The sequence below is a fragment of the Micropterus dolomieu genome, linkage group LG03, assembly GCF_021292245.1.
Source record: "Micropterus dolomieu isolate WLL.071019.BEF.003 ecotype Adirondacks linkage group LG03, ASM2129224v1, whole genome shotgun sequence".
Taxonomy (NCBI): Eukaryota; Metazoa; Chordata; class Actinopteri; order Centrarchiformes; family Centrarchidae; genus Micropterus; species Micropterus dolomieu.
Window position 1 is genome coordinate 3,834,953 of NC_060152.1, and position 21,917 is coordinate 3,856,869.

At 39.2% G+C, this 21,917-nt stretch overlaps 1 protein-coding gene and 4 non-coding genes across 5 annotated transcripts in view; all 5 read right to left on the minus strand.

Moving 5' to 3' along the window:
* Positions 1-2,204: 2,204 nt before the first annotated feature.
* trnap-agg lies at positions 2,205-2,276 on the minus strand. Its single transcript has one exon. It is a non-coding gene; the product is annotated as a tRNA-Pro (tRNA).
* A 706-nt stretch (positions 2,277-2,982) lies between these two features.
* Positions 2,983-3,054, minus strand: trnap-agg. The gene has a single exon. It is a non-coding gene; the product is annotated as a tRNA-Pro (tRNA).
* A 496-nt stretch (positions 3,055-3,550) lies between these two features.
* Positions 3,551-3,622, minus strand: trnap-ugg. The gene has a single exon. It is a non-coding gene; the product is annotated as a tRNA-Pro (tRNA).
* Positions 3,623-5,501: 1,879 nt separating this feature from the next.
* trnap-agg lies at positions 5,502-5,573 on the minus strand. Its single transcript has one exon. It is a non-coding gene; the product is annotated as a tRNA-Pro (tRNA).
* An 886-nt stretch (positions 5,574-6,459) lies between these two features.
* The window catches only part of nt5c3a (5'-nucleotidase, cytosolic IIIA), a 19,181-nt gene continuing 3,723 nt past the window's right edge, over positions 6,460-21,917 (minus strand). Inside the window, exons 2-9 of the mRNA XM_046044654.1 lie at positions 12,816-12,822; positions 10,128-10,226; positions 9,840-9,909; positions 9,553-9,685; positions 9,191-9,280; positions 8,493-8,655; positions 8,168-8,368; positions 6,460-7,901 (exon numbers count right to left, since the gene is read on the minus strand). Coding sequence (XP_045900610.1) covers positions 7,800-7,901; positions 8,168-8,368; positions 8,493-8,655; positions 9,191-9,280; positions 9,553-9,685; positions 9,840-9,909; positions 10,128-10,226 — 858 coding nt within the window. The 5' untranslated portion in view covers positions 12,816-12,822 and the 3' untranslated portion in view covers positions 6,460-7,799. The remainder of the gene's footprint in view (positions 7,902-8,167; positions 8,369-8,492; positions 8,656-9,190; positions 9,281-9,552; positions 9,686-9,839; positions 9,910-10,127; positions 10,227-12,815; positions 12,823-21,917) is intronic.

Below are 21,917 nucleotides of genomic sequence, written 5' to 3' on the forward strand. Positions count from 1 at the left end.
GAAATCAGCCCAGAACTACACGGGAGGAGCTGGTCAATGACCTGAAAAGAGCTGGGACCACCGTTTCCAAGGTTACTGTTGGTAATACACTAAGACGTCATGGTTTGAAATCACGCATGGCACGGAAGGTTCCCCTGCTTAAACCAGCTCATGTCCAAGCCCGTCTTCAGTTTGCCAATGACCATTTGGATGATCCAGAGGAGTCATGGGAGAAAGTCATGTGGTCAGATGAGACCAAAATAGAACTTTTTGGTCATAATTCCACTAACCGTGTTTGGAGGAAGAAGAATGATGAGTACCATCCCAAGAACACCATCCCTACTGTGAAGCATGGGGGTGGTAGCATCATGCTTTGGGGGTGTTTTTCTGCACATGGGACAGGGCGACTGCACTGTATTAAGGAGAGGATGACCGGGGCCATGTATTGCGAGATTTTGGGGAACAACCTCCTTCCCTCAGTTAGAGCATTGAAGATAGGTCGAGGCCGGGTCTTCCAACATGACAATGACCCGAAGCACACAGCCAGGATAACCAAGGAGTGGCTCTGTAAGAAGCATATCAAGGTTCTGGCGTGGCCTAGCCAGTCTCCAGACCTAAACCCAATAGAGAATCGTTGGAGGGAGCTCAAACTCCGTGTTTCTCAGCGACAGCCCAGAAACCTGACTGATCTAGAGAAGATCTGTGTGGAGGAGTGGGCCAAAATCCCTCCTGCAGTGTGTGCAAACCTGGTGAAAAACTACAGGAAACCTTTGACCTCTGTAATTGCAAACAAAGGCTGCTGTACCAAATATTAACATTGATTTTCTCAGGTGTTCAAATACTTATTTGCAGCTGTATCATACAAATAAATAGTTAAAAAATCATACATTGTGATTTCTGGATTTTTTTTTTTTAGATTATGTCTCTCACAGTGGACATGCACCTACGATGACCATTTCAGACCCCTCCATGATTTCTAAGTGGGAGAACTTGCAAAATAGAAGGGTGTTCAAATACTTATTTTCCTCACTGTATATGTCCAATACCACAGTGTTTTTCAGATGTACTGTACATTCCACGTTGTTTTAATGTTTTTTTAGTTACAATGCACTGCTTTAGATTTTCTGGTGTCTGAGTGCCATCTACAGACTCTTTATTGTACTACAGGAGACTCCAATTATACAAACCCTGCAGTGGCGCTGTCTTACAAAAATCATCGTCTTTTTTTCTGCAAAGGCAAGAGATTCATTCATTATCACAAAAAAGTATTTACAAAATACATATGCACAAGGGAATGTAATGTAATTGAAAATCCCAGGGGATGGAATAGTGTAAGTGAGTCTTGTCAGGACTACATCGGGACTGATGGATGTAGTTTATTTCATAGTTCTCTTAGATAACTGTCTCAGTAAATGCAATGCAGTCTAAATGACTAAAATGCCAAAATGTGTATGGAAGGTTTGCCTCCATGCACTGTTGCTATGGCCTTATCTCAATTACTGATTGCCATCAGAGCAGGACATCCCTGTTCTGACAGTATTTTTTCACATGTTGAACCAAAAGCCACAAAGGTGGATTATTTGTTGATTACTGGCTGTAATTTCATGTTGCTAATAAAGAATTTACTTCTGTAATTCATTCACTTATATTTTTTTTCTACTGTACATTCTAAAAAGTAAAGATGACTCATTTACTTTTACATAGCTTGTTGCCGAAAATGCACACATTCGACCCTCAAGCCAAAAATGTAGGGTGGTTTACAGTAAAAAGAAACTGAATTGCAAAAAACAATGGATTTCACATTGTCTACTGTATGCATGTAGAACTGGAACATGAAAAGCAATGCAGTTTTAATAATGCCATCGACTGTTTGTATTGAGAAAGTTGTTGTACTATGATTTATTGATCTGTGCTAGTGTTTGGTTTTGACAGAATGATTTGATTTTGAGTCAGGTTTGCTGGGATTTGATAGAGTTTGTGTAGGTAGAGAACGTTTTTTTTTTATATTGTAAAATGTAGAGTTGGTGTTTAAAGAACAAAATGGTTTTTTGAGCAGAAAATGTGCTATTTGGCTAATTGTGTGAGGTAGGTGTGTTTCTGTGTTAAGAGTTTAAAAAAAGCAACTGACATTTAGGTAGATGCTTGTTAGCAATTGTAAAAAAAAAAAAACTATTATGTGGTTTGCTGTTTAATTGTATGTTCTGCTCTTGATATAGAAAAGTTAAGGGCTCGTCCGGGATTTGAACCCGGGACCTCTCGCACCCTAAGCGAGAATCATACCCCTAGACCAACGAGCCGTTTCATTCTCAGTTTTTACTATGAGTTTCAAACTTGTACAGTGTACATGCCACGTTGACTGAACATTATGCTCTTCTCAGAGTTACAAGGTACTGCTATAGATTTTCTGGTGTCTGGGTGCCATCTACAGGCGATTTATTGTACTGCAGCACTTTCAACTTCTACCAACCAGTGGGTGTAGTGGTGCTCTCCTGCAAAAGTCCTGTCATAGGACTACATTGGGACTGACGGATGTAGTTTATTTCATAGTTCTCTTAGATAACTGTCTCAGTAAATGCAATGCAGTCTAAATGCAGACTAAAATGTGTGTTTGGAGGTTTTCCCTCCATGCGCTGGTGCTATGGCCTTTTCTCAATTACTTATTTCCAGCTGTGAGTAACTAAGGACTTTTTAAAAGACTTGCAGATATATTTTTGATTAAACATGAAATAAAGCCATATGCTGTCTCAATTCCAATCTATTATATCAATTCACATGTAAAAATTAAACTTTAACTCAACTTGTAGAAGTAATAATGTCCAAAGATATGAAAGTTTTAAAACTGCAGCATCATCTGAGAAATGGCAGTGATCTATGACCTGGCGTTTCGCAGTTTTTTGTCTTTATTAATGAGTTTTTTTGGCTGGTAAACGAACGTAAGTGAACATTTTGATATTATTAAGTGGATTATTGTTTAATGAACATGTTTTAATTTTAAAAACTTCAGGGCTCGTCCGGGATTTGAACCCGGGACCTCTCGCACCCTAAGCGAGAATCATACCCCTAGACCAACGAGCCACATGCAGTATAGGTTTTTCCACAACTTTCAGAGTTCACTGTACATTGCCACGTTACCAGAAGATTTCTGCTTTTCTATGATTTACAAAGCACTGCGTTCCATGTTCTGGTGTCTGAGTGCCATCTACAGGCTCTTTATTGTACAGCAGGAGACTCAACTTACACAAACCCTGCAGTGGTGCGCTCCTACAAACAGTGTTGGGGAGGAACTAATTACACGTAATTATATGTTTCCTTTTGTATGTTGAAAATTTAAGGGCTCGTCCGGACACTGTACTCCAATGGCCTCCACAGTCACCAGATCTCAATCCAATAGAGATACATTTGGGACGGCCAGTAGTCTATATTGAAATGATAAAAGCAGTAGCAGTACATGAATTATGTGAAGTTTCACTACTGTTTCTGTGGCATGCAAAGGCTGATAGGTGAACATTTAGCAGATGATGTGTGGTTTGACATTTAATTATATGTTTTACCCTTCATATTGAAAAGACACGGGCTCGTCCGGGATTTGAACCCGAGACCTCTCGCACCCAAAGCGAGAATCATACCCCTAGACCAACGAGCCAGATATAAAGAATTTGTACCATGTGTTTCTGGATGGATGTACGTTGCACATGTCATGTTGTCAGAATAGTTCTGCTCTTTGTTTTAGTCCTACTTTAGATTTTCTGGTGTCTGAGTGCCATCTACAGGCGCTTTACTGTACTGCAGGAGACTCAACTTCTACCAACCCTGCATTGGTGCTCTCATTTCAAAATCCTCCTCCTCATCATCGTCATCATCATCTTTTTCTCAGCAAAGGCGAGAGGTTCTCTCAAGTAATGAACTCAATTTCAACCAGATAACTTCAGGACCTTACCTTTATCACAAATATATACCAAAAATTATGCTTGTACAAGGAATATCCCGTGGTGTGGAATCAGCTTTGTTGCAAAGTAGATTTACACAAACAAGGAATTTCCTCAGGTGACTTGGTGCATCACTTAAAGGGTGTAGTTGATATTCATGTCATCGGACTACACTGGACTGCTGATGGGATGTTATTATGTCAGAAATAATTCTCTTAAAAAAAACTACCTCAGCAATTGACCTGTAGTCTTAATGTAGACTAAAATCTCAAAATATCTATTTAACATCCATTCTACAGTTTTTACAGCCACTTTGATACTATTATCTACTATATAAGTAGAAGTAGCCTGTATAAGTATAATATAAGTGTGTGGTAAAATTTCATAACTCTCAAAAAAACTCCAAACGCATACACTTGTAAAAGCCAGTTTCTCTTTTAACACTTGCCATTGTGCATTCATTTGGAGTGTAAACGACTCACACCACATTTGATCTCACCACTATTGATTCAAAATATCAGTTTCTCATGAAATGTCATAAGTATGGTTTAATCACCAAACACAACATAAGGGAGACCGGGTATGGTTGTAACACTTTTTGCTGCAGTAACTTTAACTCACTGAATTTTGTAGCTAGAGTTCTCAAATGTTTATACAAAGTACCCACATATGTTCACAACAAATGACTGCATAGGGCAATCTGGAAAATATTAAAATCAGGAAAGTCCCTAGTTTTATGTACAGAGGATGGTTGTAACACTTTTTAAAGAGGTGTTACAACCCACCCCACCCCTGTCAGCCAATGATTAGCTAGCTGTATTACCATAGTGGTTTTAAATTAGAAAGGAAAAAAGTCAAACAATTCTATCTGCAATAGTATAGATATTAAACAAAAAATAGTCCTGGTCAAAAACTTTACTTTCTTACGTCAAAATCAGTTTTTTCTCTATATATTCTGATTATACCTGTTTCCAGACTTGATAACCACCATGCCTGATTGGGGAGGAAGTAGGAAAATACTGAAATGATCATCTAACTCCTATCTTATCTGTATTTGGTGGAATTGGTGTTGTTACAACTCTCCCCATGTTTTAACTATCAGTAAATCCAATAACAAACAATACAAGATACATGTTTCAAATCGCCTTAGAAGTGCTAAAGCAGTATGCTACAGTACTGTATAAGACCAATTGCAGTTCACTATACACATTACCCAACATTTACAGAATCTGTCATTTCAGTAATAAATATCCTATATGTAATCAAGTTGTGATCAGGCAGTCGCTTTTATCCAAAGTGACTTACATTTGAGGAACAACATACAAGCATCGATTGAGCATCAAGATCTACAACTGACAATACATACTAGTAAGAGCAGCAGTAAATACTAGAAAGAGCTAATGGCACATATCACATCAGTGGTGTAAATACCTAGGCAAAGAAGTAAGGGTTAGGTAGTAAGAGAGTAAGGTTTTGACTGCAAGGACTAAATCTCAGGGAAGAGAAACTAACGAGTAAAAGTTTCTTTAATGAATTATAGTTTATAGTTTTCTATTCTTTCAGAACTAGCTTAGATTTACCTTTTAGCAAAACATTGGGCTCGTCCGGGATTTGAACCCGGGACCTCTCGCACCCTAAGCGAGAATCATACCCCTAGACCAACGAGCCACGAGAATGAAAAGAGTTAACCGACAGTTTGAGACTTAAAATGATGCCACGTTGGTCAGTTTTTTCTTGCAACTTCTTCAGAAAATGTTCTTGCCACTGAGCGCCATCTGCAGGACGTTTGTGGCACTGCAGCCAAATCATGTGCCATAACCATTAAGACTGCATTAAATGAAAAACTCAACTGTGTCTTAACCTTTTTATATACAGTCTATGGTTTTAACTTTAAACTAACACATGTTTACAATTTTTGACACTGTTTTAGCAACAGTTCCCCTAAAAGTTCATGACCCCACCCAAGCAAACTGGCTGCTGAACATCACTGATCTTCAACCTCATGCATACACAGATCATCATCTCAGTTATTCTACATATCGGTAAATACAAACACCTTTTTTGAGCTACAACTACTTGACTTTAAACTTCTCATTTTGCGGACTATCTGACAGCTTGAGTGAAAGTTTTACATTCATCCTGTTCTAGGTGATACGGATCAAATCTTTATCACAGTATTTGTACAGTAATTTTAGATAAGGAATTGCATATTATGTTTTGCATTGATAGCAATTGATATATTGTGATTTAGTACATTTCTGGAAAACAGTGAAATAAAACATTTACATTTAATATCCAGATGGGAATGTGTGTTTTTGATTAATTTAGTTAAATCAAAGTACTTCTTGGCATTTATGCAAATATCCTGTAAATTTTGACATTATTCAGTCGTGCTCTGTAGTTTGAAGAATTGTCAATTAATTAATAAAAGGAAATGATATTGTACAACAAACAAAATTGTAAATTGCGCCTTCAAATACCATCACACCCAGAGCACTCAGAACTGTTAGGAGGTCCACGTTAGTCCAGATTTCTATCCAGTCTGATCCAGTCATGGCTCACAAAATTACATTTTATTGGATTTTTAAATCACACCATCAAAGAAAAGACAAAGCCATCTGCTTATAAAAATACAACACACTGCTCTATACCTTTGGAGATCTCTCCAAATGCAGTGAAACTATACATTTCATATAACGCCCACATAAACAGTATGACATTATTCCCCATTTTATTGATATATATATATATCTCCCATTTCTTCGACATAACGACTTAAGAAAAGGCAACATGCAGGTGATAGCAGCACATTTAAAAACACGAAGTCAAAGAGAACATTCAACACAACATGTTGCGACAAACAGAAACTATGACATTTTAGATTTGAAACTCCCCCAAAAAACAATGAATATTTTAGAGATGGTTTGATTTTAACCACATAATAAAAGGTAATTAAATAAAGCCTTCTGCTGGGTTTTATCGAGCTTCCTTCTGTTTACTGAAATGGTGAGCTGAACACTGGCATGGAGAACACATGATTGTTGAGTCAGCTATGCAGAGAACCTCACAAATTAAAACGGGCATTTGCCGTGATTCTAAAGTACAGAGCTGCTTCTCCTTCTGTCTGTTGATATGATACCAAATGCGCTCATTAGAAAGAAAAATCTTATGTAAACATGGCTTTTCTTGTGTTCCTACATCCACAAATTTAAACTACTACCACATGTGTGTGTGTTCATGTACAGGCTGATTCCCCCATGCAGACAATTTAAAGTGCGTTTCCTCTAAACATGTTTCATGTTGACAATCTGAATTATTTGTCTTAAACAAATATGGCATTGGTGGTTATTATATTGCTGCTGTCACTCAGCAACACATTTAAATTTTTGAGTCACATAGTTAGTGTAACTGTGGTGACAGGCATGCTGGCTATCTCTAAGAAAACACTGTGTCCGTCTGTGGTGCCTGCTTTATAGTATACAGATACTACCATATCAATAGAATCCTATGAATACCAATGGTAACAACAATGTGCAAATTATAAACATGGGTGAAAGTTTTTTTTCATCTCATTTTGGGTTATTCTTTTATCATAAAACGACTTGCAGAGAACATCAGAACGGTTCAAACAAACAAAACAGACTAGAGACAAGCTGATGCTGCTGTGTGGACTTTTAAAACAGTTCATTCAGGAGATTTAAAATGTCTTTTTAAAAGGATTTTACAGCGGGTTGGAGGGGGGGTACAGAGTCATAAGACGACCCAGGTGGGATCCAGAGCGAGTGGAGGACTTAAAAAGTGACCACTCTAGACCAGCGACAAAAGTTTTAATTTGTGTTAGAAGTCGGACACGTCCATGGCTGGAAAGGGCTGATGGGAGTGGACTTGGGGGAGTTATAGAACCTTCTGGAGGATGGCATTGGGCACTTCCAGAGTTTCGTCCTTCACCAGGACGATGTCATAAGAGTCCAGATATTTGTCTAGTCGCTCTTCCACCTGCAGAGTGAGACCAGAGGAAAACTGTCAGGAGTGGCTTTACAGTTCATGTCACAAATCACCAGCAGAAATAGTGCACAAATAAAGTTTTCAGCTTTCAAATGGTACTTAGGAGCTTTTTGATTATTCCAAGCGCATCTCAAATATCACCTCCCCCCGTGACCTCAGTTTGTTGACTATTTCTAAGATGGTGAACTCTATCAACTCAATGTTCAAGGACATTTTCTGTATGTTTTAGGATGCATGGTCATGTGTCATGGCTGTACCTTGTCATTGAGGAAGCCGATCTTGAGGATGTTCTCCACGTTGGGCACCCCGTCGGCCATGCTGAGGTCCCCTAGTGAGTCACCCATTAGGATGATGTTGCTGTTTTCCTTCACCTGTTTGAAGTACTCCGTGTTCCGCAGGGCGCCATCGTGTTTGTTGTACACATGAATCAGCTCGCCTTTGAAACCCTTCAGGATGCCCTGTGACATAAAGAGCAGAGCCAACCAGCACGGTGAGCCATTATGTTTCTTTAGTCATGCGGCTGAGCTGTAACACAAGCGAAAGAACAGGGGAGTCTGTGTCTGTCTTTCCTGCGAGACTCACGTTGTCGTCAAAGTCCATGAAGTTGGAGACGACCTTGACGTTGGGGTGGTAGACTCCGGCCTGGCGAATGATTTCTTCCAAGACGTCGCCCAGGCCAGCGGAGAAGATGAAGACAGGCACGTTGTGCTGCTGCAGGCGGTCAAAGAACTGCTCGAAGCCTTCCCTGATAACAAGTAGACACAGAAAGGGTTGTACTGTTGTGGTAAACAAAGTACATGAGGTATACACTTTGAAAGTAGTGGCAAATCTTCAACAATCTTTTTTTCTTAGGATGTTAAGTGTATTTCAGCAGACAGAGGTAAAGCATACTGGCATTTGTGAGCTACGGTAAAAACATTTTATTATCTTTTCTTTTCTTTAAGTATTACTGATAATTTATATGTTTATGTCTGCTACTCTACTCTCGTCTGGTCATAGTCTGAACAATCTAAAGGCCATTTTTTGGACTGTATAAAATACTGGTTTATTGAAATACTTAATGAGTTTAACTTAATCACATTTTGTTTATTAATGGATAGTAAATGTAAATAATGTTTTTTTTTTATATCACTAACAAGTGTGTCACTGAGGTGTTTTTTGTTTAGACACTTGAGCCCCAACCTCTTCACTCAGTTGTGTTAAATACCCATAATGCAACAGTAAACTGTAGTAACCCTATGATGTTCTGAGTGTCCAGGAGAGAGAGGAGGAACACGTACCTGAGTGCAGCGTCAGACTCTCTCACCACCTCTGGCAGTTTGTCTTTCTCTAACCGCTGCTCCACAAGTAGTGTGTGAGACTTGAAATACCTGCAAACATACGATACAATATATATTATATTTACATACATAAAATGTACATGTAAGTTTCTTGAGACAATGAAATGAAATTCACACATGAAATTTACATTTTCACTAAATGTAGATGTTTAGAGGAAACACAAATTGTCTATATGGGGGAAATCAGCCTGTGCATGAACACATTCAATACTTACATATAAAATAAAAGAGTATACATATATTTATATATATATATAAAAGAAAATGTGTTTGTGTGTGTAGGTTTGTGTGCCGTGTCTTACCACTCGACCATGAAAGGGTATTTCTCCTCCATGGTGAGTTGAGGGTCGATCTCAATGGGATAATATTTATTCTTCAGCTGCAGCAGCTTCTGCCTGCAGTCTTCTGTCACCAGCTTGCAGTTATCGATGATATCTGCACAAAGGAGGAGAATGACGCACACATGTTTCAAACAGGCAAGAAAACCACACTTAAATGGGGAAATGAAAGAATTTAAATTACAAAAAGCTTTAACACTTAAACTTGATGCTAAAAAAAATGTCCTATGCTGTTTCCTTGTTGTACTTACTGTGACATGTCGGACAGCGTTTGCCGTTGACAGCGAACTTGCTTAACGTCATGTCGAAGTCTGTGATGATCTACAACAGAGCCAAAAAAAAAAACGTTGTTTGTACCAGAGAAATACATGAGTCAGACACACTACATCTTTTAAGAGGCACTGGAAGAAACAAAGGATGTTTGTCTCTAGAAAGTAAGACTATTTTTGCCACAGGCTAGTGATTGTTAGTACCACCAGGTGGCGCTGTTTCACCTAGCACACTGACTGATAGGACGATATCGGCACAAAATGTTCCACCTGTAGTTTGGAAGCTCCTCCTTTGATGAGGCCACAGATGATCTGCTCCACCCTCTCAGGGTCCCTCATGTGGACCGTCGTCTTCTCAAACTGAGGCATCTGGAAGGAAAGAGAGAGAGAGAGATGTTTAATTAAACAATCCTCTATAATAGACTTGACAAAGATGAAAACCGAGCATGAACGGTATTTGATCAGCGTGACTACATCCCCTCCTGAACAGATGCTTCGGGTCTAACCACAACACATTGCCCTTTGCCCAGGTTATCTATGCTACAGCTCTGGTATGAAAAGAAGGAGGAGGAAAAGGACAGCACAGAGTGGAGATTTGTGTGTTGAGGGCGGTTTTGGATTAAAGTTAGACTTGGGAGTAAGTACGTGAGAAACCTTGTGTTGAAGGGTATGAGGACGACATGTCAAACTAGAATTTATGACATTTTCCTTTAACACCGCCTTCAGTGTACTTGAACACACAGTTTTCAAGGTCCAGACACACACACACACACACACACACACACACACACGCTCCTGGGTTTCAGGGTCATGAAACAGCTGATGTTTGGAATCTGTCGGTGTAGTATAACAAGCTGAATGAACACACAAACAGCCACAGTAATACCCCGCAGAGAGGAGGTGAACTTCAGCCCTTCTTTTAACTTCAATATTCATCATCGGTTCTGCCTGAAGTGCAAAACGGACAGGTCTGTTCTCAAAGCTTCTCATTACACTTTAAAGTTTTCTGTTTATTCCGTATGTTAAATTGTTTGTGAACACACCGACAGTGTCACAAACAGCAGAATAAGTCCCCCTGCAGATCAACAACAAACTAGTCAACTTCTGAGTTTGGTGGAACCAAGTAGCGAGAGATTATGAAGTTTGTCACCTTAATATACACGTCAGAAAACTAAATATCTGTTATTTTAGAGGCCAGTTTTTATTTAGCTCTGAACGTTTGATTGATCACTCGCTGAGCCCGTATGTTTCCCTCCACCAGTTAGTGCTTAAGGCTGATAAGAGGGACACATTTTTACATATCAGAAATCTTGCATGCTCCTGCTTTAACTCTTTCTGCTGGGTTTACATGAACAAGTACAGAGGGACCAATGACAGATGAAGGAAGAAGGTGAGTATAAAGTGCATCATTGCTATGATTCACGCTCTCTTGAAGAAAGACTTTCAATACAGTCCAGGCTTCCACCGCTTAAAAGCCCTTGTGGATTTCGCTGAAGTGTTTGACTCAGGTATGACCGCTGCAACTGGATCAGCTGACTGTGTGCAGACAGAAGTGAGCCACACCTGGACAGTCAACCGCAGCAAAACCTGCAACAACAACCTCAGCTTCTGTCTGACAGCCAGGCAGGGAATGAGTGGTAAATTAGACGGTTAAGTAACAAAATACCTATTATTTCATGAGTAAGGAGGAGTATGTAAAGCTGTTTGTGACATAGTTATGTGTAATACAATACGAAAATATTTTGACAGGAAATGTTTTGTAAATACTCTTATTACAAGATAAAAATATTTTGTTGTAATTAATTGGCAGATAATATGTGACCATTCAGTAAAGATAAATCATTTTATTTTGTTTATACTGCTTTTGATGAATTTCTTTTTTAAAGAGTGCCGATATCTATTAACGTTTAATATCTATCAATACATACATACACAGATCCAGATATAATAATATATATAGTAGATGTACACTGTGCTCATGAAAAATAAAAAAATTAATAATTAACTATAAAATTAACTAAAACACACAAATACACCCACATAGCAACCTCCCCGCCCCCAAAACACACACCCACATTCAGCATAACTTCCACCAGTCTTACATAATCCGCATCAGGCTTCATAGCAGCTCATAAATCACTCTGATCCTACAGTAACATGACACCCAGAACACAAACTAAATATAAAACTTTATTAGTTCCAGCTTAGTCTCTGATAAGCCCCTTACCTATACACAAACACACAGACACACTAATCTAAGTACTCAAAGACCTAAAACAACATCCTAAACTTCTTTTCTGTTCAGTAAAAACTTTGTGTGTCATTTGTTTTTAAATTTACATGATTGACCCGCGTTTTGTATGGGTTGCCATAGAGACGATCTATCTAATTTGCCTGTACAAAGTCACAAACATGTACTGTAGGTATGAAGAAATACGTGCTGTAATGGTGTGCTCCCAAGACGGCAGTAAAATTCAAACCTACTCGTCCTTTAAGCGAAGGGAATATTCTGAAAAAATGAAATACTGTTATCCTATCGACAATTAAATACAACTATACTGTCAAGACACTAAATGTGATGCTGGCAGACATTCCTGTGCCTCGTTTTTTAAATGTATTTATAGCTATATAACAATTAATATAACAATTCAACAGACACAGTCGTCTTAGCAACAGCAGGTCACAATACTACAATCTACTAAAATAAGGAGATTGGGAAAAGCTTGAATTTCTGGTTTAACATTCCGAGCAGCAAATCCTGAGGCTAAAGGTAAAGCATCCTAACACCAGCAGAAAACATTCAGGAGGATTTTGTTACCTTTTAGAGCAAGGATTTGCAGCATTATGCAGCATTGTTTTGTTTTTTTAGAATCACTATGAACCACCAATGGCTACAGTCTGAAGTATAACCAGTTATATACACACACACACACACACACACACACACACACCCCTTACCTCGGATCTGCTGTCTCAGCTAATACAAGAGTGAGGAAAAGATTGTGTGGCTGCAGAGGGCTTATATATCCACAGCAACAGTCAGGGAGGGAGGGGGTGATGCTCAAAAAAAGATTAGACAACATAACCCCTCCCACTGTACAGAGAGCTCATACATACATACATACAGTATATACATACATACACACACACACACACACACCCCGAAACCACATCATTTTTCAGTTTCAGCTGAGCCACATCAACACACAAACACACACAGGCCAGTATAAATAGACACTGAATGGGGCCAGTGGAAGAAAAGTGACATTTGTAATCTACCTTTGTTCCAGTAATGTGACCTTTGACCCCTTGAAAAAGAAGCCTTTAAAATCAATCAGAGGGTGGACCCGCTTCGGCACTACTACTGCTGAGCACACACATTTTAAAACACACAACCCATCCCCCCCGCAAACACACACACACACACACACGCAGAAAATAGCTTGATGGCACATGAAAGGTCGTGAGAGTCAAGGTTCAGTGGAGCGTCAGGCTGTTTGGTCTTACAATGGACAGTTACACATGACAAACGCAGCTAATGGACATGCCTCACATTCATGCGAATGAACGCACACACACATGTAGAGGTAATATACAGTGTCAGAGGACAAAAGGTGATTCATTTACAGCTTTTAATGGTGCAGACCATTACAAGCTGTGAATTAATCAGTGTGCTCCAGTCACCTTTGGTCCTCTGAAATGTTCTGTTCTCGAGGTGAAAAGCACCTCATTCAGCTGCATTTTGCTGGAAGATGCGTGGAGAACCCTGTTTGTAACATAGAGTGTCTTATCCTTATGTTTCTGCTGCTGCTTTAGTATTTAGGTCACACAGATGTGTACACATGTAGAAACAGGCACGGCAAACTGCTGAATCTTTACATTCTGGTTGAGTCTGAACATGTCCATTATATTTTAATTAAATACACACACAAGTATTCAGGTTGAGCAGTTTCTTGTGTTAAAGCCTTTGCATGGCTCTGAGGCTGTCGAATTGACTGAATCTGTAAGATTACATCTTTGTGAGGCTGAAACTTTTGAAAGAAGAAATGAAAAGTTTATTTTATTAACAATAAAAACACACATATTATAATACTTACACTTGCTATTTTGAGTGCATAAGTGCATTCACACAAACAAGTGCGTTATGAGTACCCAGATGGCGCACTCATAACTGTCAAAAAATTGAGAGTGGAACGCTGCACGCTTCTCACCTTCAGTGGTCGCCATCTTGGCTACGTAGCGGAAAAGAAGGGACCACCAACCTTTTTTCAAACTTGATTTGAAACATTTGAACATTGATATGTAATTGAAATTAGTGAGCCAGTTCACTGACTCTTCTCTGTTACACAGTAGTTTTTCTTGATTACGGTACCTTGAGTTGAAATAAAAAAAGTTGTCAGTACATAGGCTACAAGCTTTTTATGTAGTTGTCCAGTGTATGTAAACCTTTGCAAATAGGCTTCAACAAAGCCAAATGGAAATATTTCATTATTTGGCCTTGAGAACAAATCCAATAAAATAGATTTCAAGTTGAGGCCAGAATGTTTGGGACTTGTCTAAATCCACTCAAATAAAATTGAGAGTCACTACAACAACCAATGACATCAGTAACCAGTAAATGATCTTACTTCAGATGACTGTGAAGGACATGTTAGAAAATAATGTTAAAAAAGAGAGAGAAGCAAGGGAAAAAAATATGGGAAATGAGATGCACTGAGCCTCTGTACATTCACAGCTTTCTTACTTGTCAAATAGGTTATAGTTTTGTGTTTCGATTAATAATTTTAAGTCACCATTCTCTCTTATTAATTATGGTGTGCCTCAAGGGTCAGTTCTTGGTCAAATTTTCTAATCGATATATATATGCCCCCCCAGGGTGAAGTGATTCGCAGACATGGTATTTCTTTCCACTGTTACGCTGATGATACACAATTGTACATTCCTGTGAAGCCCACTGACCTGAATATTCTAAATTCCCTACAGGACTGCTGTAGATATAAAAGACTGGATGTCAAATAACGTTATTTAACTAAACAACAACAAAACCGCAATTATTGTTATTGGTCCCAAACACCTTGCAAATAAAATACTGCCATCTATTGGTCACCTGTCGCAACACATCAAGCCTGCTGCTATAAATCTCTGTGTTTTATTTGACAGTAATTTATATTTTAAGCAACACGTAACCAAAGTTGTGCCACTTGGCAGCCATCTTCGCAACTCTTCTGGTCAGCTATTTTGGACCAGACCAGGCTCCTATCTAAATGAATGGGGAGAGAACCAGAACTGCACTTATACTGGTCACCGGGGCATAAAAACTATATAAATATAATCAGCATTAAAATCTGATTTTCCCGACCGATTATACTTCTATTACGTATGCGTCATCACTTCCGCACATGCGCAGTAGAAGTAACAGTGGAACCACACGACTGGTTGAAATATGTTTCCCGCTTTGGCTGTTAAAAGCTGTTAAACGATTGGCATTCTAGCAGGAGGGGCGGGATAACCACCATATTTGCCATTACTGGCTTTCCCCATTGAGTTGTATTGAGGATGTGATTGAGTGGCATGTCTCCTTTAAATTGTCTCTGACGTAACTAAACTTGTCCAGTCTTGTTTTAATCAGTTCAGAAACATTGCTAAAATCAGGTCTATTCTAAGTGTTAGAGATGCGGAAATTGTTGTCCACGCTCTTATTTACTCACGTCTTGATCATTGTAACAGCCTTTTCTCTTGTCTTAATCATAAAACCTTAAAAATGTCTACACACTGTACAAATTTCAGCTGCTCTACTGGATTGATTTTATTGATTACTTTCCGTGGCTTGGCTCCTGCTTATATATTGGACCTTTTAACTCCTTATGAACCTCTGTGAAATTTGAACTTCTGTCTCTTCTTGTGTCTAGGCTTAGAACTAAAGGGGACAGAGCCTTTTCTGTCAGGGCCCCGAGGCTCTGGAACAACCTGCCCGAGGAAGTAAGGCTCTCAGACTCAGTGTCTTCTTTCAAAACACACTTTTGGAAGGCATATCCTGATTTTACCTGAGTTGCCTGTTTATCTGACGGTGTTTCTTTTAGTCATATAAAGCTGCTATTTATTCTAGCCTTATGTTTACAGTCAATCTATTTTACTTACTTGTGATTTCCATTTCTTTTTCATTTGTATTTAGTATCTTACATTGTCCTCATGTATTTTATATTTATAGTGGTGTTACATGCCCTTTTTCAACCTGTGTTTATCTTTTGTAAAGCACTTTGTACGTTTGTTTGATAAGTGCTACATAAATGGTTATTATTATTGTTATTATTAACTGGAAGCAGGCTGAATTATTATTGAGTTCTACCAATCAGTTATTCAGAGAACAACAAGAAGATATCTTTGCAACATTGAGACTCAGTTATCTACTGTCCTCTGTACTGTTGATGTTATTGATACAGTGGAGATTAGAACATGAGACAACTTTGTCCTCTCCTCTACTGACCTTGACTGTCTCGCATACCATGACTCCCAAAAACTAGGTCGACACGCTCGGATTACACCTCACCACAATAGCAGTACATGTCCCTGCTGTACACTGGACCCGCAGAGAGACTCCACAGATCGCTTCCCAGAGGAGTAGGGAGTGTTTTCGTTAAGTTGCAGGGCATTCTGCAAGTATCTTTCCACTACAACCATATGCAATCCTTTTTTCCTTGGCTCTGGGCCCATTTGCATGTCATGTTAAAATACAATTTGTATCGGCAGCAGTACATGCAAACCACAAGACAAACTGATTGAATCGAACCATGACCTCCAGTCAGCAGCTTGTTATCCATAGTCCCTATGAAATCCATGTTTTCCATTTAAATCTGTCTTGTTTTTATGCACGTTTTAAGCACATTTTGTCTTTAGAGAGTGTGCAATCATGTGGTGAATGAAAACAATTCTGTCACACTGTGTGCCTGTCTGCTCTGTTTAGTTAGTTCTCAGTTAGTCTGTTCTATATCGGTTATTTAATTGTTTTGGGTTTCAGCTCTGTCTGTCGTCAGTGTGTGTGTATACACACACGGTCTGTGTTGGTTTATTCTGATCACTGCCTGTCTGATCTGTTTAGTTTAGTTATCCGCCATTTCTTCTTGGTCCCGTTCTGTCGCTTGTGTTCTTGTTTAGTTTGTTATATTTATTACTCTGATCCATTCTGTCTTATTTTGATATGATCTGTGCCTGCCTTAGTTCTTGTTTAATTCCGTTTCTGCCTGGTGATTGTTATTAGTTTCCCCACTGACATGACTGGTTCCTGTCTGTTTGATGTCAGTTTACATCGGTTTAAATATTTCTTTGGTTATGATCATTCTGTGTTAGCCTGTTCTGTTCTCTTAGTTCTCTTAGACTCTTCTGTCTTGTGGAGTTGCCAGTGTTTCTCAGTTACTTGGTCTGTCTTGTCTGTTCTGTGTTTTGAGTTCCAGTTAGATTCTTTTCTTGTGTTTTGCAACCTGTTAGTTAGTTTTCCCCTGCTGTCTCTCTGCCTGCCTTTGTCTCATTAGTCTCTTCAACGTCACCTGTGTTGCTTCCGCCCTGCTCGTTAGTCCCTAGGCCTTTCTCATTTCCCAGATTTGTGCCTCCTCGAGCCTTGCGCCTTTAGCCTGTGACCCAGAAATCAATCTCAGTGCGCCATCTTGAAGGGATTCCTTCCACCGGTGTATCCTTTGCACAAGTCTTTTCAGCCACTGTGACATTTAAAAGGAGGCGTGACATGCAGCTGGACCAACCCAGCCGTCCTCCTGATCAATGATGAGCTCCATCTGAGCATCTAAACATGGATTATAGAAGCTGAAAGTTTAATTATGTTTCCTCTGTCTGTCCTGGCAAGTTTACTGCTGCAGCTTTTTTGTTTTGTCTATGTAACAAATGTTTGCCTCACTACAACCTATGGTCAATTCAGAAGTCAGTCACTCTATATTTTTCAGAATGCTAATTCAATTAACATCTATATCTCCACAAGTCTTTCTTCAAACGCTGTTATTTTTTAAGGTCCCTATTTTATTTGGATCCCCAGCAGTTTCTTCTAATTTTTCTCTGCTAAAAAGAGTCTGTGCAGCTTAAACTTTAAATCTTGGAAACACAAAATGTCACAGGTGGGTTGAACATTTCACCCAGTAGTCAGGTACATATAATGACGCTCTCTGACTTCCAAGGCAATGCTTTAAAAATCCAGTATGCGTTTCCCCAATTATCTTAAAGTCCAAGTTCTTTCATCACTTTAGTCCCTAAAGTCGTCTTCGTCTGGCTTTGAACTGCCAGTTTGTCTTCTCTTAATTTAATGTATCATGCAAATATGCATATAGAAATATTCAGAATGTATGTGCAATGGTTTATGGGGACAATTCACAATAAATGTATTGCAGGATATTAAATTGCTGCTCGAAACATGGTAATAAGTGGGACAGAGACTAATCTCACTAATCTCATTCCAATGGAATATCTGATTCTGTCCATACAGCCACGAGGTCTTTAAGGAGTGTGTGGAGAAGGCGCTGAGCCCTGCCCCTCTATGAAAAAAACTCTTCATCATAGGGCCTCAATCATAGGGCCCTACATGTAGTATTATCTCCTGCAAAGTCCCTTCTGCAAACAAAACCAAAAAGCCAGATCTCAACATTCATCATAAACTTTGGCTTTAAAACTTCATACAAGACCCAAACAAAGAAGCTCTGAACGCAAAATAGGTTAGTAAGCTGTGGTTAGTAAACAAGTTTAGCTCAGCATTGGCCATCTAACGTTAGCTTGCTTCTTGCTTTAGCTACGACCTACGGTAGGTTAGGTCCGACAGGTTCATTATGAAAAGATGAATGAGCATTAGTTTACTTGCCATACTTGTGGTGGTTGATTCACGTAATCCTTTTACGTCCCGCTGGCTGCCATCACATTAATTATTAATGTTGGCTGCAAACAGGTTACAGCTTTATTGTTGATCATGTAAAGTTATAACGTTACACTGGGTCTGAGAGTCTGGGGGCGACTTACAGTAGTTTAAGCTGTCATTTAATTGCATTGCACATTACATGGTTGTGCTCTGTGAAAAACAGGTTACACAGTTACAGAATTCCTTATACAGTAGCTGTGCAGTATTATAAGCAGCCTGGATAGTGCACAGCAGGTGATACAACATTCATTATAACCACGGGTGACTTGAGACTTGACTTGGACTCTTGCTCTAAGACTTGAGTATCTCTGACTTCTATATCTGACAATACTATTGCAACTTTTGCTACTACTCGTCCTCTTACGACTTTGTTTTTTAACTAAACGCTTACTAAAATGTATTCTGCTGATGTTACTGCTACTATCAACACAACTCTTGACTATTTTCACTACTTCTATACATCTGTACTTATTACTCTAATAGTCCTCCTGTTACTACTGCAACCTTTTCTAAGACTACCATAACTTTCACTACTACTGTTCTTTTTTTTTTCTATTTACAAATTACTCCTACCAATCCTGCTGATCATTATACTCAGTGACACAAGTCAGAAAATGACACCCCAGTGTCCACTGACATTACTTAAGCGGATAAAATGATTTTAAGGTGAGAAAAGGGATTGTACATGGTTTTTATAACATTAAGCTGATTTTCCAACCACAAAAAACAACTACTGATTACAGGGCACTAGCAGCTGGTCCATTAGGTGGGACCCAGGATATGTTTACTGTTATCACAACATCAGCTCGTCTGTAAATTGGGACTATAGACGAGCAGAACATAGTGTGTCAAACTCAAATTCTAACCCTCAATAAGGTAAATACGTCCGAGCTGCAATCAGACATTAATCCAATCCTCTTTTTCCCCCTAACAGACAGTGAACATAGTAGCCCTGCATATTATTCTTGTACAACATAGTGTCTGCATTTGCAGTTCTCTGTTGCCCCACCCACACTAGGAACTGCTGCTTGTCATGGTGACAACCATCTGTTACTGATAAAGCAGCGTGGAGACTGGAAGATGTGTTGGTCACCGCAGTAAGGAGCAGGACTCGCCCGAGTTAAGGTGGAGTTGAGATTCTTCTTAAACAGAAAACTTTAATTCATCTTTGTTGCAACTCCCTGTAATACTTCACTTTCTAAGACTCATTTCTTGCTGCTCACTGAGCAAAAAAGTGACCACACTTTTTTTTGATTGATCAGACTGATTGACTGACTGAAACAAAATGTTATCAGAAATGGAATGCATGCTCTCATTCAAGATATCATGCTCAAAAAGAGATGTAAAATTGGACTTATTTTATTTGCACAGGTGAACTGTGATCCATAATATTGATATCAAGATATAGTGGCCAATAATATTGAAGGCCTTAATCTCAATTATCTAAAATACACAATACAAACACATTCCTTCTGAGTTGTCATTATTTTTTCATTTTATCAAGACAAGGCATCAACCCCCTAAAGAGTCATCTGAATTGTCTTTCTGTCAAACTACAATACCACAGCCATTGTAACTTCATGTGAAAACAAAAAAACTGTCCTCTTGTGTAAAAGCTACACCTGTGAATTGAACCGCTGTACAGAGGTCAGAGGTTATTTAGATCCGTTGTTTCACAAAACATCGTCCACAAAACTGTTTATGGCTTACAAGTATTAGTAAGCACATAGCAATCCTTCTATGCATGTGGCTTTAGTCTTATTGTCTCTGCCCCTTTCCACAAATATGTCGAGGAGTGCTGATTTCTGGAATGCAAAAACATAAACTCCATCTTGCTTTCCAAAAGAAACCCCAGACTTGCAGTTCAAGTGTAGCTCTGTTCTGCTCTCCAGTGGTCAATAGGGTGAAACACACTCCAGCAGGTTTCTTCTTCACCTTACACCGCAAATGAGTATTTTCACAGCAGACATTTCAGCATGACAAGACAGGAAACGCACAGGAGTATTTAATAACATTAAAAACAAGTGCATTCCATCTGGGTGGGGGTTATTTACAATGTCCTGGCATCGTGCGTACTGGCTCACTTTCATGACTTACCGGGGCACTTACTGGAACTGCTGGATCAAATACGTCTGCTGTGAAATACAGTAGGTCTATAACTCAACATCAGCCACCTCTACACAGCCTGTTAGGGCAGCGTAGCACTCACAGAGGCTGTGCTGTAGTTAAAGGGTCACAGGGGGGTGGCTGCCCCAGGCCCACGGTTCTCTCTAATTACAAAGGGGCCCAAATTGGCCTCAATCTGCCTGACTGAACATGCAATTTTGTTGTTTAGTTGAATATTTTGAATACAGTTTGTGTGTCTTGATTGTGGATTAAAAGAAAAAGTCCATGTCTGTGTCTTCTGCAGAGACGAGCCCCACCACTGAGGTTCTTGTGTCATGCAGCAAACAGCACAAGTGTGGACACATTGGCCTATTTGTATCGTCATTGATTCAACCTCCTTAGTACCCCCTTAAAAGCCCCCCCAGGTTTTTCGTGTCTGCTGTATTCCTGCTTCCCTCGCCGTTTTTCATAACGATGTAAGTGTGAAAAAAAAGTGCCACTGTATGAGAGCCTTTTGAGCTCCTCTGCAATGTTGTTCACATGGTTTACTTCTAAAATTGAACTACATCATTTCCAACATGTCACTCTCTTCCCTGAAGGATTTTCAGAGTTGTGAATGTTTCTGAGCAAGCCGCTGTTTTCTTAAAACCAGCCATCAAGAGCAGAAGCACAAGCTCGTAAAAGCACAATACAAACATGTGCGGAGGTTGAAATGCTTTACTTCCAGTGTGCAGGCCGTGTTTTGGAAATACTTTTCTAGAGGTAGGAAGACAGTTTAATTCAAGCGGTTAGGTTTTAGGATACAAATAGATTCATTATCAATAATGGGGACACAATATTAAGTTTCTGCAATTTCAAAATCCTAACCACTTTTTTCTATGCAGTTTTATAGCATGAAATCAATTGTTTGCTCACCAGCAATTATTTATTATTTCACTTTCTTGCCATCATTTATTAATTGTGTGTGTGTGTGTGTGTGTGTGTGTGTGTGTGTGTGTGTGTGTGTGTGTGTGTGTGTGTGTGTGTGTGTGTGTGTGTGTGTGTGTGTG